Source organism: Sus scrofa, chromosome 16 (genome assembly GCF_054392235.1).
Source record: "Sus scrofa isolate SSC_HxYL_T2T_F1_AM1 chromosome 16, Sscrofa_HxYL_maternal_Yorkshire_Landrace_v2.0, whole genome shotgun sequence".
Lineage (NCBI taxonomy): Eukaryota > Metazoa > Chordata > Mammalia > Artiodactyla > Suidae > Sus > Sus scrofa.
The window spans coordinates 68,643,406-68,663,257 of record NC_139398.1 but is presented as its reverse complement, the minus strand read 5'-3'; the positions used below and the strand labels follow the sequence as shown (position 1 = coordinate 68,663,257).

The 19,852-nt window shown below is 35.7% G+C and overlaps 1 protein-coding gene across 27 annotated transcripts in view; it reads left to right on the top strand.

Moving 5' to 3' along the window:
* TENM2 (teneurin transmembrane protein 2) overlaps positions 1-19,852 on the top strand; it is a 1,290,011-nt gene that overhangs the window by 362,978 nt on the left and 907,181 nt on the right. For 18 of the 27 annotated variants that reach the window (XM_085001814.1, XM_085001818.1, XM_085001811.1 and 15 more), the window contains 2 exons: positions 12,765-12,839; positions 16,875-17,150. In XM_085001814.1, coding sequence (XP_084857940.1) covers positions 12,765-12,839; positions 16,875-17,150 — 351 coding nt within the window. The remainder of the gene's footprint in view (positions 1-12,764; positions 12,840-16,874; positions 17,151-19,852) is intronic. The other 9 variants (XM_085001825.1, XM_085001822.1, XM_085001834.1 and 6 more) reach the window with 1 other exon arrangement.

Below are 19,852 nucleotides of genomic sequence, written 5' to 3'. Positions count from 1 at the left end.
AAGCAGGATATTACATTACATAATGGAATAAATATTAAATATATCTAAATAGGCACAGCTTAACTAGAAAAAAATTAATTCATTTTCCTAGTAGTAGAAAAAAATGAAAATGGAATTCTGCCCATCATTTTGTAGTTTTACACTGACTGGGTAACATAATAGTGATATGCATAATAATAGCTAATATTTGTTGACTTTTTACTCTGTTCTACAAAGTTCTACATTTATATATATTTGTTCATCAACCCAATGATCTCATGAGGCAAACACTGCTATAATTTCCTCCACTTTGTAGGTGAGAAAATAGGAGCATGGAAATATTAACTAGCTTGATCAAAACAACAACAATAAAGTCTTGAGAATAATTTAGACATCTCCAAACAGCTAAAACAGAAAAAAAAAAAAGGAACTAAAAAGTTTCTGTAGTGAGAAATCTGAAGACTGAATTGCAAGCTCATAGGAGGTCTTGAATGAGAGCAAGGACTGTTGTCAGAGCTGCAGCTGGGAGATTGGACCTTGAACTCAGAACAAGGTGGAGAACATGAAACTGAGATTCCTGCATTAGGAAAAGAGACACGTGATAAATAGTACCATTGCCTCATGGCCATTGCCTCTTAAATATTTACCCCCATGCTCTTGGCTTCACTAATTAAACTAAGACTATCATTCTCTCTTAATATCTCCATTATATGTTTAATGTCTTTTCTTTCTGTGTCATCTCTTGCTAATTTCTTCTGATTCTCGAATGGCCATTGAAAAGAGACATGTGATAAATAGTACCACATGACCTGGCAGGAAGCAAATATATATTTTTCAGTAGGCGAGAATCCTCAATTTAGGTCCTTGTGATTTTTAAAAATTCTGTAAACCAATGCCAGCTAAAATTAAATCTAATTAAATATGTAAGAAAACAAACATTTATAGTTAAGAGTGAGCAAATCAATGAATAACCAATTTTGATCTTTAAAGTCCTAAAATGTTAGAATTTGTCACTACATACTTTTCAACTATATATAATATGCAAATGAGCAAGTAAAACTATAATAGAAAAACTGAACAGAAACACTTAAAAAGCTATATAAATTTTATAAAGGAAATATATAATTGTTGAAATAGAAAGTTTAGTACATACAATAACTATGAGACAAGGCACAATTTAAAAGAAAATTAGTCAACTGAAAAAAAAATGAGAAGCAGTGGACAAACATCAGTCCCTCTCATCAGGAAGCCTACAGCAAGCCCCCGTACCAACCTCAGCCACAAGGGGGGGCAGACACCAGAAGTAAGAGAGGCTACAACTCTATTGTCTGCAAAAAGGACACCACACCAAAAACCTATAAAAATGAAAAGGCAGAGAACTATAACTCAGATGAGGGGGAAAGAAAAAAACCCAGAAGAAACAGCTAAGTGATCTAGAGATTCTCAGCCTCCAAGAAAAAGACTTTAGACTGTTGATGCTGAAGATGATGCAAGACATTGGAAATAAACTAGAGGCAAAGATTGATAATTTACAGAAAACACTGAACAAAGAAATACAAGATTTAAAACTTAAACAAGAAGAGATGCAAAACACAATAACTGAAATAAAAAATTCACTAGAAGCAGCTAACATCAGAATACAGGAGGCAGAAGAATGAATAAGTGAGGTGGAGGACAGATTAGTGGAAATTACGGATGCAGAAGAGAAAAGAGATAAAAGATTGAAAACAAATGAAGAGAGTCTCAGAGAACTCTGGGACAACATTAAATGTACCAACATCCATATTATAGGGATGCCAGGAGAAGAGAGAGAGAAGGGGACAGAAAAAATACTCCAAGAGATAATAGCCAAAAACTTCCCTAACATGGGAAAGGAACCACTCACTAAAATCCAGGAAGTACAATGAGTACCATATAAAATAAACCCAAGGAGGAACACCCTGAGACACATATTAATCAAACTGACCAAAATTAAAGACAAAGAGGAAATCTTGAAAACAGCTAGGGAAAAGAAGCAACATACAAGGGAATCCCGATAAGGTTATCAGCAGATTTTTCAGCAGAAACTGCAGGCCAGAAGGGAGTGGCATGATATACTTAGTGTGATGAAAGGTAAAAACCTCCAACCAAGATTACTTTACCCAGCAAGGCTCTCATTCACATTTGAAGAAGAAATCAAAAGCTTTACAGATAAGCAAAAGCTAAGAGAATTCAGCAGCAGCACTAAACCAGCTTTACAACTAGTACTAAAGGAACTTCTCTAGGCAGAAAAGAAAAGGCCACAACCAGAAACAAAAATGCCATAAATGACAAGGCTAATCAGTAAAGGCATATATACAGTAAAGTTAGGAAATCATCCATGCACAATTATGCTACCAAAATCAGAAATCATGAGAAGAGGAGGGTAAAAATGCAGGACACTGGAGATGCACTTGAAATTAAGAGACCAGCAACTTAAAACAATCTTGTATATATATATATATAGACTCCTATATCAAAACTTTAGGGCAACTGCAAACCAAAAATCTGCAATTGATACACAAACAAATAAGAAAAATCAACTCAAATACAACACTAAAGATAGTCATCAAACTACAAGAGGAGAGAACAAGAGAAGAAGGAAGAAAAAAGAGCAACAAAAATGACAAAAACAGATTTAACCAATACAGATATTTTTATTCCAAGAATTGTTTTGTTTGGTCAATTTTTGTTTTTGTTGTGTTTTTTTTGGGGGGGGGTGTTTATTTATTTATTTATTTATTTATTTATTTATTTATTTATTTTTTGCTTTTTAGGACCATGCCCAAGGTATATGGAAGTTCCCAGGCTAGGGGTTGAATCAGAGCTGTAGCTGATTCACTACAGCCATAGTAACTCAGGATCTGAACCACATCTGTGACCTACACTGCTCACAGCAATGCTGGTTCCTTAACCCTCTGAGTGAAGCCAGGGATTGAACCTGTGTCCTCATGGATCCTAGTCAGGTTCATTTCTTCTGTGCAATACAGCAGGAACTCCCCAACAATTATTTTAAATGAAGTAGGACAGGTGTAGTCAGAGTTCCTTTTGGACCTCTCCCTGATAACTGCTCAACCCTGCAAAGATAGTCATTATTCAGAAGTTAGTGTGGCCCCATTGCCATTGCTAAATATGTGAGTGCCCATAAATACATGGTATTGTTTCTGCCCCGCCAGTGGTCTCCTCCAGGCTGCCACCCTGGTACACAAGGGGTCAGGGTAAATTCTACAATGTTACCTTCCTGGTGATTGAGGAAGAGGAAATCACAAAGCCTGGATCTGCAGGATGGGTTGCCTGTGGTCCCCAGTCTCTCATCCTTTCAGGAAAGCTTGCCAGGGCATCTGCTGCATAGAAGTGGGTTCCAGTCCAACAGAGGGTCCAGAATGGATTTCTCCTCCCAGAAGGCTAGCCTGTCCATGGCATGACAGGGTGGATGCATACAGGGGACCACTTGGGGCTGTGGGATACTACAGCCCCGCCAGCCACTAGACCCATGGAAATCCAAGCTTGGATTCCATCCCCTCAGCTGGGAGAAGGGGGCACCCCTCAGCTGGCTCATTGTTCAAGTTTGAGGAATGGCAACCAGAGGCACATTTGGACAGTCCTGCTCTTTTCAAAACAGTTTCCATATTTAAGATTTTAACGTATGTGTTTTCATACTGTGCCAATCCTGTTGAATTTTTCAATCAAGATTAAGTTTATGTGGTATAAGAGTTTTATTTTCCAAGAAACTGATAAAATCTTTTACTGAAAGCTGTCTAGGCCAAGTGTTTTGTTTGTTTGTTTGTTTGTTTGTTTAATGGGTACAATTTTTTTAAATTGTCGATTCCATTTCATAAAGACTATAGAGTTATTTAAATTTTCCATTTCTTTTTAATTTTCTCAATACATTTTTCTAGATAGTCACCCATTGAGTCAAGATTTCCAAATGTTTTGACGTAAAGTTCACAGTGACTTCAGGGTTTAAAATATACTTTTAGATGATTTCATCTAGTTCTCACAGCTAAGTCATATACTCGATATAAAACTGAAAGGTACAAAAGGCAATGCAAGGAAAAGTATCCTCCCACCTTGGTCCCTAGTCTTCCAGTGCCCCTTTCTTCCAAAGAATCAGAGAAAACTGTTCCTTTTTTCTTTCTTTCTTACTTTTTTTTCCTCAGCCATCAGTTTCTTAGGCCTAGGTTCAAAATGGTTTTTCTTTTTTTTTTTTTTTATAAATATTTAACCTAGGCAGAATTTCAAAATGTTATGTTTTTATTGTATTTTTTTTCCATTAGAGAAATTCTTAAACACACCACAGAAGTAGGGAGAATACTGCCATGGACTTTCTGTGTCTGGTGGCCCAACTTCAGCAATTCTCATACGTAGCCAACCTTGTCTAATTCAGAGCCCCTTCTGTTTCAATCCAAACATTTAAAACCTAATTCCATAGTTTATATGTTAAGAGACATTTTTAAAAATCCAACCACAATGCATTTTACATACATTTTTAAACAATAAAAAATTGCTTTCATTCAAAGTAAAGAACTCTTGGTAGACTGATGTAACACACATGTTGTAATCCTTAGAATGATCACTAAAAAATAGGTGAAGCGATAGCTAACAAGCTAATATGAAAATTAAAATTTAAAAATTTTAAAAGTTATTAAGCCAAGTGAAGGTAGAAAAGGAAACAGAGAAGAACAACAAAAAAGGACAAAGATGAAAAACAGCAAAATGGTGATACCAGCCATACCAATAATTACATTAATATAAATGGGCCATCACATCAATTAAAAGGAACAGATTGCCAGATTATTTAACTAGCAAGTCCCAAATACATGCTGTCTACAAGAGACATATTTTAAATACAAAGACACCGAACAGCTGAAAGTAAAGGAATGAAATTAGACATATTGTACATTGAATGTTTATTGTTCATTTAAGAAAAATTAACAATTTTTTATCAGGCAAAATAGACCTAAAGACCACAAATATTGCAAGAGAAGAAGATGGATATTTGAAATTGATAAAAGTGTCCATTCACCCTGATGATATAAAATTGTATGTCTAATCACATAGTTTCAAAAAGAAGCTGATGAACAAGGAGGAGGAAGAGGAGAAGAAGGGTTGGAGGGGGTGACTAAAGGGAGAAAGAAAAGCACATAATTTACAGATTTAACCCTTTCCTCAGTAACTGATAGAGCAACTAGACTAAAACTATCAGTTAGGCTAGAGAATAGCATTGTTAATCATTTTGACCTAATAGGCATTTCTAGAAAACTACATGCAACTTCAGGAAACACTGTTTTCCAATGGGACATTCAGCAACATACATTATATTCTAGGCTAAATGTAAGTTTCAGTTAATTTCAAGAGGGAACCCTGAAGAATTTGCTCTGTTCTCTACGGAGTACTTAAGTGAGAAATTGTTAACAATAAAAAAAATAAGTCCCAAATACATAGAAATAAAATTACCCACTTCTAAGTAACCCATACATCAAAGTATAAAAGAATTCAGAAAATATTTGGAATTGAACAATAATGAATGTTCAACATATCCAAATTTGTGGGATTCAGGGAAAGAGGGAAAGATGATAGGTTTATATGTTTATTTAAGAATATGTTTTTATTTTTTATATGTTTTTATTTATTTTTATTTTTTTGCTTCTTAGGACCACACCTGCAGCATATGGAAGCTCCCAGACTAGGGGTTGAATTGGAGATGCAGCTGCCAGCCTATGCCACAGCCACAGCACTATGGGATCTGAGCTGTATCTGCTGCCACAGCCATAGCACTGTGGGATCCGAGCTGTATCTGCGACCTACACCATGGCTCATGGCAACTCTGGATCCTTAACCCACTGAGCAAGGCCAGGGATCAAACCCGCATCCTCATGGATACTACTCAGGTTCATAATCCAGTGAGTCACAATGGGAACTCCCTAAATTTATTTTTAAATCAGTGATCTGCATTTCTACCTCAAGAACCTAGGAAAGGATAAGTAAATGAAACCTAGAGTAAGTAGAGACAGTCAAAGATAAGAGCAAAATTTAAAGAAATAGAAAATAAACAATAAATGAAAACATTAAAGCCAAAAGCTGGTCCCTTGAAAAACTTATAAAGTCCATAAACCTTTAGCTAAAATAATCAAGAAAAAAAGAGAATACATGACTATCTCAAATCAGGAATGAAAGAAGGAATATTGTTATAAATAATTTATGTATTTAAGGATATTTTCATAACTAACTATGACTGTTTAGATTAACTGGACAAATTCCTTATATAATATCAATATATTAAGAAATATTATCTCAAAAATTTATTAGAGATAGTCACTACATGTTGATAATAAAATTTTCATCCCATTAGAAATCTATAATTATTATAAACCTATATGTACATACAACTAGACATAAAGCAAATAGAGATAAAACTTGGGGGAGAAAAAGGAAATTTCATCATATAGCTTTCAATTCTTTTTTTTTTTTTTTCATCTTTTAAAGTTTAATTGAGGAGTTTGCCTAGTGGCTCAGTGGTTAACAAACCCAACTAGTATCCATGAGGATGCAGGTTCGACCCCTGGCCCTGCTCGGTGGGTTACAGATCTGGTGTTGCCATGAACTGTGGTGTAAGTTGCAGACTCGGGTTGGATCCTGCGTTGCTGTGGCTGTGGTGTAGGCCAGCAGCTACAGCTCAGATTTGACCCCTAGCCTGGGAAACTCTATATGCCTCAGGTGCAGCCCCCCCCCCCAAAAAAACAAAGGTTTTATTGAGGTATAGCTGATTTAGGATGTTGTGATATCTGCCGTACAGCAAAGTGATTCAGGGAGACATGTACACACATCCAATCTCTTTCAGATTTTTTTTTCCCACTAGATTTTCATGAAATATCGAGTAGAGTTCCCTGTGCTATATAGCATGCCCCCATTGAACCAGTCATTCCATGTACCACAGTGTGCATATGCCAGTCCCAGAGCCCTAACCCATCCCTACCCCTGACCTGTTTCTTTTGGTAACCGTAAGTTTGTTTTCAAAGTCTGTGAGTATTTTTCTCTTCTACAGATAAGTTCGTTTGTATCCTTTATGTAGATTCTATGTACAAATGCTATCATTGATGTTTGCCTTTCACTGGGTAAAGATGTGGTTCATATATATAAAAGACCATCACTCAGCCATTAAAAAGGAATGAGATAAAAGTTCCTACTGTGGGCCAACAGGATTGGTAGTGCCTCTGTAGTGCCAGGTCAGATCCCCAGCCTGGCATGATTAAAGCGTTTAGCATTGTCACACAGAATGGGCTGCAGCTGATCCTTGCCTGGGAACTCTATTTGCAGTGGGGCAGCCAAAATATATATATATATATATATATATATATATATAAAATAATGCCATTTGCAGCAACATGGATGGACCTAGAGATTCTCATACTAAGTGATGTTGGTCAGACAACATTCAGTTCTTCATAAGATAATCAAAAGGCAAATTAGGAATTCCCGTCATGGCGCAGTGGTTAACAAATCCGACTAGGAACCATGAGGTTGCACTGGCCTTGCTCAGTGGGTTAAGGATCTGGCATTGCTGTGAGCTGTGGTGTAGGTTGCAGATGAGGCTCGGATCCCACGTTGCTGTGGGTCTGGCATAGGCCGGTGGCCACAGCTCCAATTAGACCCCTAGCCTGGGAATCTCCATATGCCGAGGGAGCAACCCTAGAAAAGGCAAAAAGACAAAAAAAAAAAAAAAAAAAAAAAGGCAAATTAGTACCATGTAGAAGCATTGAACACATGATTAGTAATTTGGTTTAATTGACATATAGTGAATCTTACACTCAATAATGAGATAATATGTTTTCTTTTCAAAAACACGTGAAATACTTATAAAAATTTAGCAGGGTATGGAGTAAATTTCAAAAATTATTCAAAAATTTAGTACTATCAAAATAATGCTCTCTAGCCAAGTATAACTATATTAGAAGTCAGAACCAGAGATATACACAAAATATCCCAATACATTCAGACATTTAATAAATAGTTCAATAAAAACATGAAAATATTTAGATCTAAACAACAGTGAAACTTCTGTGAATCAAAACTTATGAGATGCAGTAAGAGTCGTCCTAAGAGAGAAATATATAGGCTGAAATTCTTAAAATGGAAGAATGGCTAGACATTGATGATACAAAGAGTCAAATTTTAAAGATACAGAAAAGATCAATGAATGAACACAAAGAGAAAGGGGTAATTTGTTTATCTAAGTGTAAATTTAATAAACAAAATGTATGGAGTAGATAGAATCGTAAAAGGGAAAATTAGCTTTTAGAAAGACAAAAACAATTACTCAATCATTGCTGAAACCAATTCGATTTAAAGAAATAAAGCACCAATAAATAATGTCAGAAAAGAAAAAAATACAGAATTCTATAAATACTGCATAAATTTAAGAGACACAAAGATTTGGATAACTGTGCTAATCTATTGAAGACAAGAGGACATGGGCGTGTTCCTGGAAAAATATGTTGGTCCAAATCTTTCAAAATCAGCTCAAGAAAAAATAAAGTGTTAATAATGCTTTTAAAAAACCAGGTTTCTTTATTTGCAAATGGATAATCCTCATAATATTGACATTTGTTGCGTGATTACTCTCTGACAGGCAATGTGCTAAGCACGTGTACTTGCCCTAATTCAGTGCTTCCAAGAATCTTATGAAGGCATTTTTAAGTCTATTTTATAGTGAGTATATGGAGACTCATCAGAAGTAATTACTTCTAAGGATATATGGTCAATGAATATTTTTAGAACAGATTCTGGAACTCCCACTTTAACCCTATGCTATATATGTAGTGACTGTTTAGGGCTACTGCCCCAATTAATGGGAAAACTGTGTATAAATGCACTTATGGCAGTGCTTGTCACATTATGAAGTCCTTAGTAAATGTAGCTAATCTTACATTCTCAAACACAGAACAGCTAGACCACTGCAGCGAACCCACTCTTGTTCTTTGATTGATTGATTGTTTTTCTGATTAATAAAAAATAGTTTGGATAAGCAGAGTCTCACATGGTCCGATGATTGTATATCTTTGTAATGCTGATTGGTATAAGTTTTTAATGCTGGAATTGATTTTTAATCTTGGAATTTTCATCAGCAGAAAAGAGTCTCCAGCTAGCTGGGTTACTGAACATTTCGTTTCTATTTATGAACTGGCAGTTGTTCAGTGGAAGCTTTTGTTGAAACCACTTTTGGGTTTCCCAGATTGGGCTTTGTTCAGGTTGGGATGTGAAAATGCCATATCAGAGGAGAAGGTCACATCCACCATTGGTTTTGAGGGTATGAAGCTTACAGAGAAACCTGAAATATTGGAAACTTTCCTGTCTTCATGAGCCTTTTGGTGTTTCTCTTATTTGGAATGTGTTTCTTTACATTGGAATGATTCTAGTAACAAATTGGACAAGTCATAACACATCAGGCATGCAGATACAGACTAAAATAATTAATCTGCAAGTTTGGAAATAGCAAAATATTAACATTTTAGGTGCTATACACAAAAAGGAAATTGTGATCCTTAAAGTATATTTTTGAAATACAAACATTTGCTTAAATTTTTATGAATACTAATGCGTGTACACCTACTCTGTAGTTTTAAGCCACAGGATATTTCGTGAACAGTTTTGTCAACATTTGGGAAAATATCTGAATGTGTAAAATCAGATGAACTTTAGAAGGGCATTAAGAGAGAGTTTATGTGAAGAATTTTAGTATACACAAGCATAAAACATTAGAATTAATAAATAGTTCCTTCAGTGGCTTTCAACATTGTTACCATTGCCTATACAAATATGTAGATTTTAAAATCACATTAAAATAATATTTTAGATAATGTTGGTAATTTTTTGGGCTCATTATTTTGTGTAACTTATGCATAGCTTTGATTGCTCAAAATTCAGAGTAAGTTGTCGACGTTAAATGTAGGGTAACAATTTGGTGATATATTGTGATTATTCAAACAAAGGTGAAAGTTATATTTTGTCGCTTACAATTTTTGTATTTTTCTTGATAGCTTTCTATTTTACAAAAGCTTATGGAATTAGATTACTTTCTTTCATAAAGAGAACTATAGCATTATAATTTATGTTCTTTTCTTAAATATCTGTTAGAAAAATTTGGAATCAGTATTCACTCCTGACTTTAAAATGTAGAGTCTAACATTTGCTCAAGAAAAGTGACCCATGTTTATTTACAAGAGATTCTCTTTGTCTTAGGATAAATTATCCTAGAAAAAAGGCCACCTAAAAAAGGAATCAATGTTTAGAAAGAACCAATAGTTCATATTAAATAGTAAAAATAATTTATTGTAATTTATCTTGAGAAAATAAAATTATCAAGAGTATATTTTGTTTTATGTTTACCATAATTTATTATTCCAAATGTATTATATAATTATTCAAAATGATAAAGAAGAACAATTCGTTGAGGCATACTATACCTTTTATGGAACAACTATATGACCAAACAATAGTCCATCTTTCATTCAGAGTTGCATTTTGCAGCATGATCATAAGAGGTTCATTTTGCAAAAAAAAAAAAAAAATGTGTTTGCTGGATTCATTAATTTTCTGAAGGGCCTCTCCTTAACCTTTTATTTAAATAATTATCTTTCCTCATTCAAGTTGAGATTTTCCTGGTTCTTAGTATGATGAGTGATTTTTTAATATACCCTGGCTATTTGAAGTATTATGTTATAAAAATCTAAATCTTATTTAAATCTTACATTTCAGCTGGCTTCTTCTGACACCAAGCTGGGAGAAAAGTGGGGCCTGAAGGCCTGACTGCCAGGTAGAGGTGAAAGTCCAGGCCCCTCACCTGGCCGACTTGGACAAGGGGAGATAGGGGGTCAAGTGAAGAAGGATGCCTCCTTCCTACTGGCCAGAGTTGGGTCAAATCACCACTAGGACCCTGCAGATACCAACCTGGTTGAGTGAAGACAACCTTACAGTTCCCCTTCAATCCTCTAGTAATGGCGAAACTAGATTTAACATTATTCTCTTCTGACACCAAGAGGGAGGGGAAGGAGCGTTTCATTACTATCTTGTGGAAATGGAAGTCAAGAATCCCCTGATGGCCTCCAATGACACTCTTGCAGGTGAATCAGAGAAACCTCAGTACTACTGGGTGACAAGGAAAGTTCCCACTCCCCACTCAGTCTTCTTTCAGTCCACCCTGATGTGTTTATGGAGGTGGGGAAGGACCCCACATGGCAGTCGGCTTTACTTTGGGTTTATTTTGTCTGCTTCTATTGGTGTTTCCAGTTTGCAGATTTCTCCAGTACCACATTTGGGGTATATGAGGCAAAAAGAAAACCCAGTGAACCCATCACTATATTTTTCTTCAGGTCCCAGAACCCTAGTGGATCTATCTTTTTCCCAATCCCTTTTAAATTCATTTTATGTATTTTTCGTATGTACTATCCAGGGACTTTGGCTGTCCTTAGTGGGAGATGTAGAGAGAAGTGGGGAATTTCATTTTGGTCTAGAACAGGAAGTCCATCACCTTTTTAAGAATGTATTATCCTGCCAACATTCATTTCTATCTGCTTTTGTTAACAGCTTAATTCTGTTAAATCTTGGTTACTTTGTGGCCTTATTAGATCCTACTGTTTTTCAGCATCACTTTTATTGACTTCATGGAAATATACATCTTTATAAGTTTTACAATTTCATCTCAGATTGGCACCAAATGATATCCTGTGATCAGTAGTTAATTGATGGCATGGACAATGATATGGTGGTTGATATGAGAAGAGATACTACTAATAAGTGGTGGTGCTAGGTGGGGATTTATTTTATAAGTGATCACTACTGACTATTTTCATGTTATAGCAGCTTTTGCTTCCCTATGTAAAATTTCTTCTCTTAAACGCAGGGGACTCACATAGTAAACATTTAGATTATAAAAGTTTTCTATTTTGAATTCCCCCATTACTACTGTTAACTTTTATCATCCTGCCCTCATAGTAGAAAATCTGTTCAAATGCTGACATTTTCAGTGCTATTTGTATTCGCTGGTATTACCATGACATGATAATTCTGACTTAGAGACATATGTGCTTTTCCTAGTTAAAGGTTATTTCAGAGTGTGAGAAGTCGGTAAAAACTTAGAAAATAAAGCCAAGATCACAATGCACTGACATATACTTCCTTAGAATTGTGTCCCCAAATAAAATGTGTTGGTCAAGGGATGACTCTTGGTATCTATTGCAAAATTTCTCTCTGAAAAAGTTTTGGAAAGGATTCTAGTCACACACTGAGGTTACAATAAAAAAAAAAAAAAAAAAAGCTTAAATCAAGAAGACTTTCAAACAATTGGATTTATTTTTAAAGACTTTTGTTCTGTTATCCTGGTCACCTAGAAATTTTTTGACATTGATATTCTCTCCCAACACTTCACATTATAATAAAGTTTCATGATGTAAATAACATAGATTTTTGTGTAATCATTCATCTGTAAAAATATTGGCCCTGGAATGTGAGACAACACTAAGCAGCATGTTGGCAACAACCATAAAACCTGAGATGGAAAGAGTTGGCGATTCATCCTCACTTTAATTACTGATGCCAGGGAGGTTGGAAACAACTAGAGGGCAAATATGTGTTCCATGCATACTGAACTATTGTGCCACTTTTTGTCTTTCTGCAAGATAGTAAAGAAGGGATGAAATGTTGACTTTTGTCCTCTAGAAACCTTAGCTTGGAGAATCACACAATGACTAGTCTCTCTCTTCTATTCAAAGCTGCCCTGGAGCTTAATAAAGACATAATTATACAAGATGAATTAGAGAAAAATCAGTCTTCCATCAATGAGCAAAGTAAGTGTAAAATAATAAGTTGACATAGTATTAAAGATCCCCCATACTATTTACATGCTAAGCAGAATGTGTAACATGAGGGCTTCATGCTGTAAGGTGAACTACATGAAAAATGTTTGTCTGAAATAAATTCACATAGGGGAATATTTGGAAGACTGGGTATGGTAAGAACCAACTGAAGGAGATGTAGTAACTTCTCTCTGGAGTAAAGTCCCAGCGCCCTGCGCCTCACACTGGATCAAGATCTGGTGGGCACTCTGTGAAAGGAGGGAAGGTGGGACCGGTGGATGACCTTTCATGGCTCCCTGTCCTTCGTCAGTATAATATTTATCACTGTGTAGATGGTACTTTTTTATGTGATTCTTTGATTAATGTCCCTTTCTCAGTGAGACTGTAAGTGTCATGGACTGTATTTTTATACTACTTACTGTTACATCTCCAGTGTCTAGCACAGCTCTAGGAACAATAAATGTTGCTGAATAATTTAATAAGTGATAGACTAGTTTTTCCTTTCTACTATGTATATGGCTCTCCAGCTTCATATGTTAGGGAAAGGCTTGGACCAGAAACTGTCCCAGGTACAAAAGAATAGAATGAGGTTTCTATTCTACGAATTAGTTGAGACTAAAAAAGTACTAACCTAGGAATTGTGAGGAAAGGGTAGCATGGAGGAAGCATGATCCTATTGGAAGAGAAAGCTAAGGCATTTAGGAGGTAATATTTTTGAAGAAAAAAATCTGTTTTTATAGGAAAACCTTCTTTTGAATAAGCCAGTGTGAACTTATTTAACTTTTCCTGGTGAGTTAGGTAGAGTACCTTCAGTTCCTTTACAGTGATGCCTGTTTGTGGCTTCAGGTTTGTAAACTTGAAGGTGATACTCTCAAAGTGTACTTTTTTCTTTTCTAATATTGTGGCTACTTTTAGAATGTATACAAATTTAAGCTGATTCATGAAGATCTCAAGTTTGTTCTAACAGAAAAATATTTTAATTTCTTATCATCATGTACATTTTATAACCAAAGAAGAGGCACTACATTTGTTATATGGCTTCCTGCCTGTTATTTCTAGGACTCAGATTGAAGAGCACATGGGTTCTTCAGAAAGCTTAAGGTTCCTTTGCTCACACAACTGTTTCTCTTTTTCTGGGTAGGTCTCTGAAGCTATACCCAGATAGTGAGATGTGAGAAAACCATCCAGAAAGTTGCCTTAATACATAAAACACTCCATTTCAAATGGAATCATATAGCTAAAAATCCCCACATGTGAAAAAAATATATGTGTTTTAGTTTGTGTTGTTTTCATTTATTAGAGAGAAAAGAAGCAGTATTTCTCAGAATAAACATGAGCACTAAAGGCAAGATGTGAGAATGCTAATATAAAATAATATTTTCTAATTACTTAAGAATGAGAGAAGCAACAATAGAAAAGAGTTGTATTATCAGATATATATGAACACAACATTGTAAATCAATAATTTTAATTTTATGATCTTCTGAAGCTGAAATATAGATTTTGGCATACAATTAGAACCCACTACCCTATTTCCCAGGATGCAGCTGGAGCAGCATACCTTAGGTAGAGAATTTCAGACAGCATCATACAGCTATGCCCAGGGAATAAGCCCTTAGCGTGTGCTGATGGCAGTAAGGACATCCTTCTTCCCCACACAGGTAGTAGGAAATCCCCATGCCCCCAGAAAATTTTTGCTGGTTCTGTTTCACTCTATAGAGATAATTATGAACAATATTGAGTTTAATTCCATTTACACAGTGAAATAAGGCTGTGGAAGTTCATTGTGCAGTAAAGACAGGAAAGTAAATCCTCAGAATAAAAATACTTGTGTCTGTCACAAATTAACATCATACTAGGTTAATATAAACAGTTTTGGGGACCTCGAGATGATCACATTAAGTAAAGTAGGCCATACAAAGACAAATATATGATATGGCTTACATGCGGAATCTAAAAAAAAAATGATACAAATGAATTTATTTACAAAACATAAATAGACCTACAGACATAGAAAAAAAAAACTTGTTAGCAAAGGGGAAAGGGGAGGAGAAATAATTGGAAGTTTAGGATTAACATGCACATATAATTATATATAAACCATGTAACAACAAGGACCTACTGTATAGCACAAGGAACTATATTCAATATTTTGTATAATGGAGAAGAATCTAAAAAAGAGATGTGTATGTATAATTGAATCACTTTGCTGTATACCTGAAACTTAACACAACATTGTAAATCAAAGATACTTCAATAAAAATAAATAAATAAAAACAAAAGCTGAGAAATGGTATCAGGTACATGAACTATCACAGTGTTAATTATATCTATCATGATTTTGGAGACATGTATAGCTCTAATGTAATCAATACAGAGAGTGGGTAAACCATGGCTTTGGTGTTATTTAGATTTTCTCTACTCACAGCATAAAAGTGCATTTCTTCATGACATTTTTCATTGTCCATAAATTGCGTAAAACCAAAAAAGTCAGATTTACCTGTCCAGAAAGAGAGTGGACTACATGATTCCATCTCATTTGCGTTGAAACCTTAAAATGACTTTTAAGGTGCCGAATATTATAACACACAAATAAAACATTCTGCTGTGTAGAAATGTTGCCAGATTGGCTTTCAGTTGAGACCACCTGACATTGCAGAGAGAGTGCAGGCTTGGGCTCTGCAGATAGAGAGGTGAATCCTGGACCTGCCACTTGCCCAGGTGTGACCTTGGAAACAGCTTCCAGACCCACTGTAAAATGGTTAACACCTCAACTGCTGTGCTTTTATGATATTTAAATGAGATAAAGCCTATTAGAGTAACTGGCCTTATGCCCAACACATGGCACAGTAGACGTGTTCAATAAATACCTATTCTCTCTGCTTCCCATCAAACCACAGCCACCCCTGCACTCCCCACATACACACACATGCACTTTCACAGTTTAAACCCACTTTTAGTTTTACATGGTGTTAGCAAAAAGAAATGGTTTGATATCATTTTAAAATGAAAAGATGGACTCTTCATCCCTAGGATGCTGATTTTTTTTTTTTTTTCTTTTTAGGGCCACATCTGTGATATATGGAAGTTTCCAGGCTAGGGGTCAAATCAGAGCTGCAGCTGAGGCCTACATGACAACCACAGCAACAATGATCCTTAATTCACTAAGTAAGGCCAGGGACTGAATCCTCATACTCAAAGGCTGCACTGGTCCTTAACACGCTGAGCCACAGTGGGAACTCTCCTAGGATGCTGATTTAAATAATATCTTACCTATACGCACTTAAGAAAACAACTCTTGAAAATATATAATCACATATAAAATATATAGTGATTCTGAGAGAAATTTAAGAGATTAATACCCAGATTTTACAGAAAACTGGGGCTCCAGGAGTTAAGAGACTTGCCACAAGGAGACTTTACCAGTGGGAAGCTAGAACTGGTCCCCAGGTCTCCCGCTCACTCCCATTTATTGGAAGATTAAGCTTCTTTGACTTGAAGACAGACTGTTCAAGAATCAGATCCAGGTTTTGCCACAATCTAGATGTGTGACCTTGGGTAAGTGGCTTAAATTCTCTGTTCCTCAGTTTCCTTATTTACAAAATGATTAAAGTAATATTATCATTGTCATAAAGTTGTGACTTTTTAAATGTAAGATAAAAGTTGCAGAATATAAAGATGCCTAGAGCACAATGAAGTGCTTGGTATATATTAGCTCTTCTTATAAGTCCAATGTTTTTGCAGCTGCCTGGTGCTCCCCAGACACCAGTCAATGCTTAAACCTTTTTGAAATAAAATCTGAGCACTCCGTTCTAGAATGAATCTTAGATGTTGACTTTTTTGTTGCTGTCATTCTCAAATAGACCCGAATATCCTAAATACTTTTGCCTAAGACCCATTTCTGTATACCACAGCAAATCTGACATAGTTTTGGAAGAGGAAACTGTCTGCTTCTTCTAAGAATAGATTTGAAATGTGAAGGCATTTCACCATTTTTAACCTGTCTCTTTGTTGCTGTCACCCTAGGAACTAACTTCACCCTTGCGGAACTGGGAATCTGTGAGCCCTCCCCGCACCGAAGTGGCTATTGTTCCGACATGGGGATCCTTCACCAGGGCTATTCGCTGAGCACAGGGTCTGACGCCGACTCCGATACAGAGGGAGGGATGTCTCCAGAACATGCCATCCGATTATGGGGGAGAGGGCTCAAATCCAGGCGCAGTTCCGGCCTGTCCAGCCGTGAGAATTCAGCCCTTACCTTGACTGATTCTGACAACGAAAATAAGTCAGATGATGAGAACGGTAGGACCGCTTCTTAAATATGTTTCAATGTTCTGGGTACCGTGCAACGTGGGGGCTCGGGATGTTTTTGTTTTTTAATAAAGAGGCGTATAAAACCATTCATTTTCTTTTAAATCGACCTTGTCTCCCCACGCTCAGCTCGGGGGGAAAATCAACCGGCAAACCTCGAACACACAAGAAATGAGGAGAGAATTTTAAAATCGCATTTTGATGATAACACGCTGTTCCGGCATAGTCAGTGGGTCTTATTAGCAAGTAAATTACATTGCCAAAGAGGCAACTTGATAAACTATGACCTATACCTAGAAAATGTCCTCTCTCCACAAGTTTCTAGGTCTTTGTATTGATTACCCCTTCCCAGTAAATGGCAACCTGGGTTATTTTTTTTCATGAAGATCTCTTAAGAATCCTACCTTATCTTAGACTTTCATTTCCAGGCGGCAATGCCTCATATCCGTATTGAAGATCAAACTTGGAACAGATGCTCTGGAGTTTAATAATGACAAATAGGAAGAGACTTGTCTTCCAAAAAGTATTCTCTATGTTTACTTTTCTCCTTGGTGCCTATGTAGGTTAATGGCTTCCTACACCTTCTATCACAAATCACTATTGCTTATCCATCAGCTTTGTAGATGGGTTTTAATGAAACTTTGAAAATTAAATGCTTCCGATCATTAAGCAGTAAATATAGGGAAGCCCAGGCAAGTCATTAAAGAGATAAGGTGCTTATTTGTGGATTTCTTAGCAACTCAGAACTCTGTTGAGTCCAAAACAATTTTTAAAAGATAAATTGCATTAGGTACAGTTGATTTATAAAGAAAACATCAAATGCTATGGGTTTTTTTTATGAATATATTGTGTGTTTGCTAAAAAAATTACCATTAAAATATTGATAAATAAATCAGTTAAGAATGTTCCTATGAAATATTATAAATCTATACTAGAGCAGCTCTAAGTATTTTCTTGCATTTAAAAAAAGAAAAAGAAGTTTGCAGGCAGACAGCTTGTTGTGAATACAAAAGCACAGCTTAATATCGTTTAATCTCCAAACCATGTTGAAAACCCATCATTTCCTGGGCAAGTCGGGTGTATTAAAAAAGATGTCACTATGTTGCATTTTAATTTATATTTAATTCTGAAATAATTTATTCTACAGTGAGGACAAGGGGATGTGTCTTACTTATGCCTCTGTTCATGTAGCTAATCAAGGTGTACTCTCAAGGAAAAATCTGCACTTGACTCCTTTTGAATTTTAACAAAATTCTAACACTTGGCACATCCAACACTCCAAAGGTGCTTATTTGATAGGAAATTACTTTTAGAAGTTTTCATAAAGGCATACATTGAATCCATTTACTGGTGTACTTTTTCAACTTCAGTGTGTGTCAGATACTATTTAAATGGAGGTAGTCTGATTGCCTAATAAATAAAATCAGTTGTAATCCAAGAACTTATGGCACATTTTAAACAAAGTATTTTAGCAATTGTTGCATGGGTGGAATTCTCAATGGTCTCATGGAACCATCTATAAAGACGTATTTATGCATATTTATAGAATTTACACCTTCTCTTTTTTAAGCTATATACAGCTTAAAAACTTAACTAATAAGGAGAGGTCTGCAGTGAAGCAAAGGGACAAAAAAGCGCTTGTGGTGAATTTACCTACAAATAAATGTGGATTAGAGAATTTTACAAGTAAAGATGTATTTGGTACAACAAAAGTAGTCACTTTTTTCTAATATCATTTGAAACATTATATTTGAACAGTTTTCACCTTGGGGGACTCTCTATAAATCCCTGTGTACTGATATTAAATAAACTCTTAGACATAATGTCGCATTTTCCCCTATAATAGTAGTTATAATACAGTCAGAATTGCATAAAGGAAATGGACTTAGAACCATGAAGCAACTCTTTTGTTCCTGCATCTGTAGAGCATGGAGGGGTTTCTGAAGCCAGAGTTTAAGCTTAGGTGATAGATGGTTGTTTTCAAATGTACAGATAAAATATGTTTATTTTGCTCTTTTTTTTCAGTATGTCACATATTCAAGTGATGTGCATTGTGCACACTCTGTTCTCATTGGAGGCCAGAAGTAAAAATAAGAAATTGTATGTGTCACATCATAAACTCCTTAACCACATAAAAAGTGAGGTATGAGCTACTCTGTAGGTTGAGGTGTTAACTTCAGTCAGTTTCTTGCTCTTGCTCTTTGACAAATTCTGTTTAGCTCACACATGCACACACAAAAAAATCAATGCGTTTTCACATCAGTGACTTTATGAAGTTTGGGAATGTATTATCATATAGATTGACAGTTGCCCCACTGGTTCCACACCACAGCATGGACACTTACAAAGCCATCATTAATTTCTCACACTTGTACCCCGCAATGGCTTCCTCCATAATAAACACTCTGTCCTTCAGAACCAAATCAATAACCTTTTAGGTGTGCCTCTCTGGAAGAGGAAGTAACGAGAATCTATACTTTGAGAAAGGAGGCCTCCAATTCCATTTTAGAGTTTAAGGATATATAACCACAGAAGGAATAGTTTCTTTGAATCCCATATATTTTGACTTCATTTTTTATGGTGAGATCTTGGGGGTCCAGAGATTTTTCACAGTGCTTATTTAAAATTGCCCTTAAAAAATTCCTATTGTGATTTCGCTAAGCATAGGTAAAAAATCAAGACAGATCTCAAAA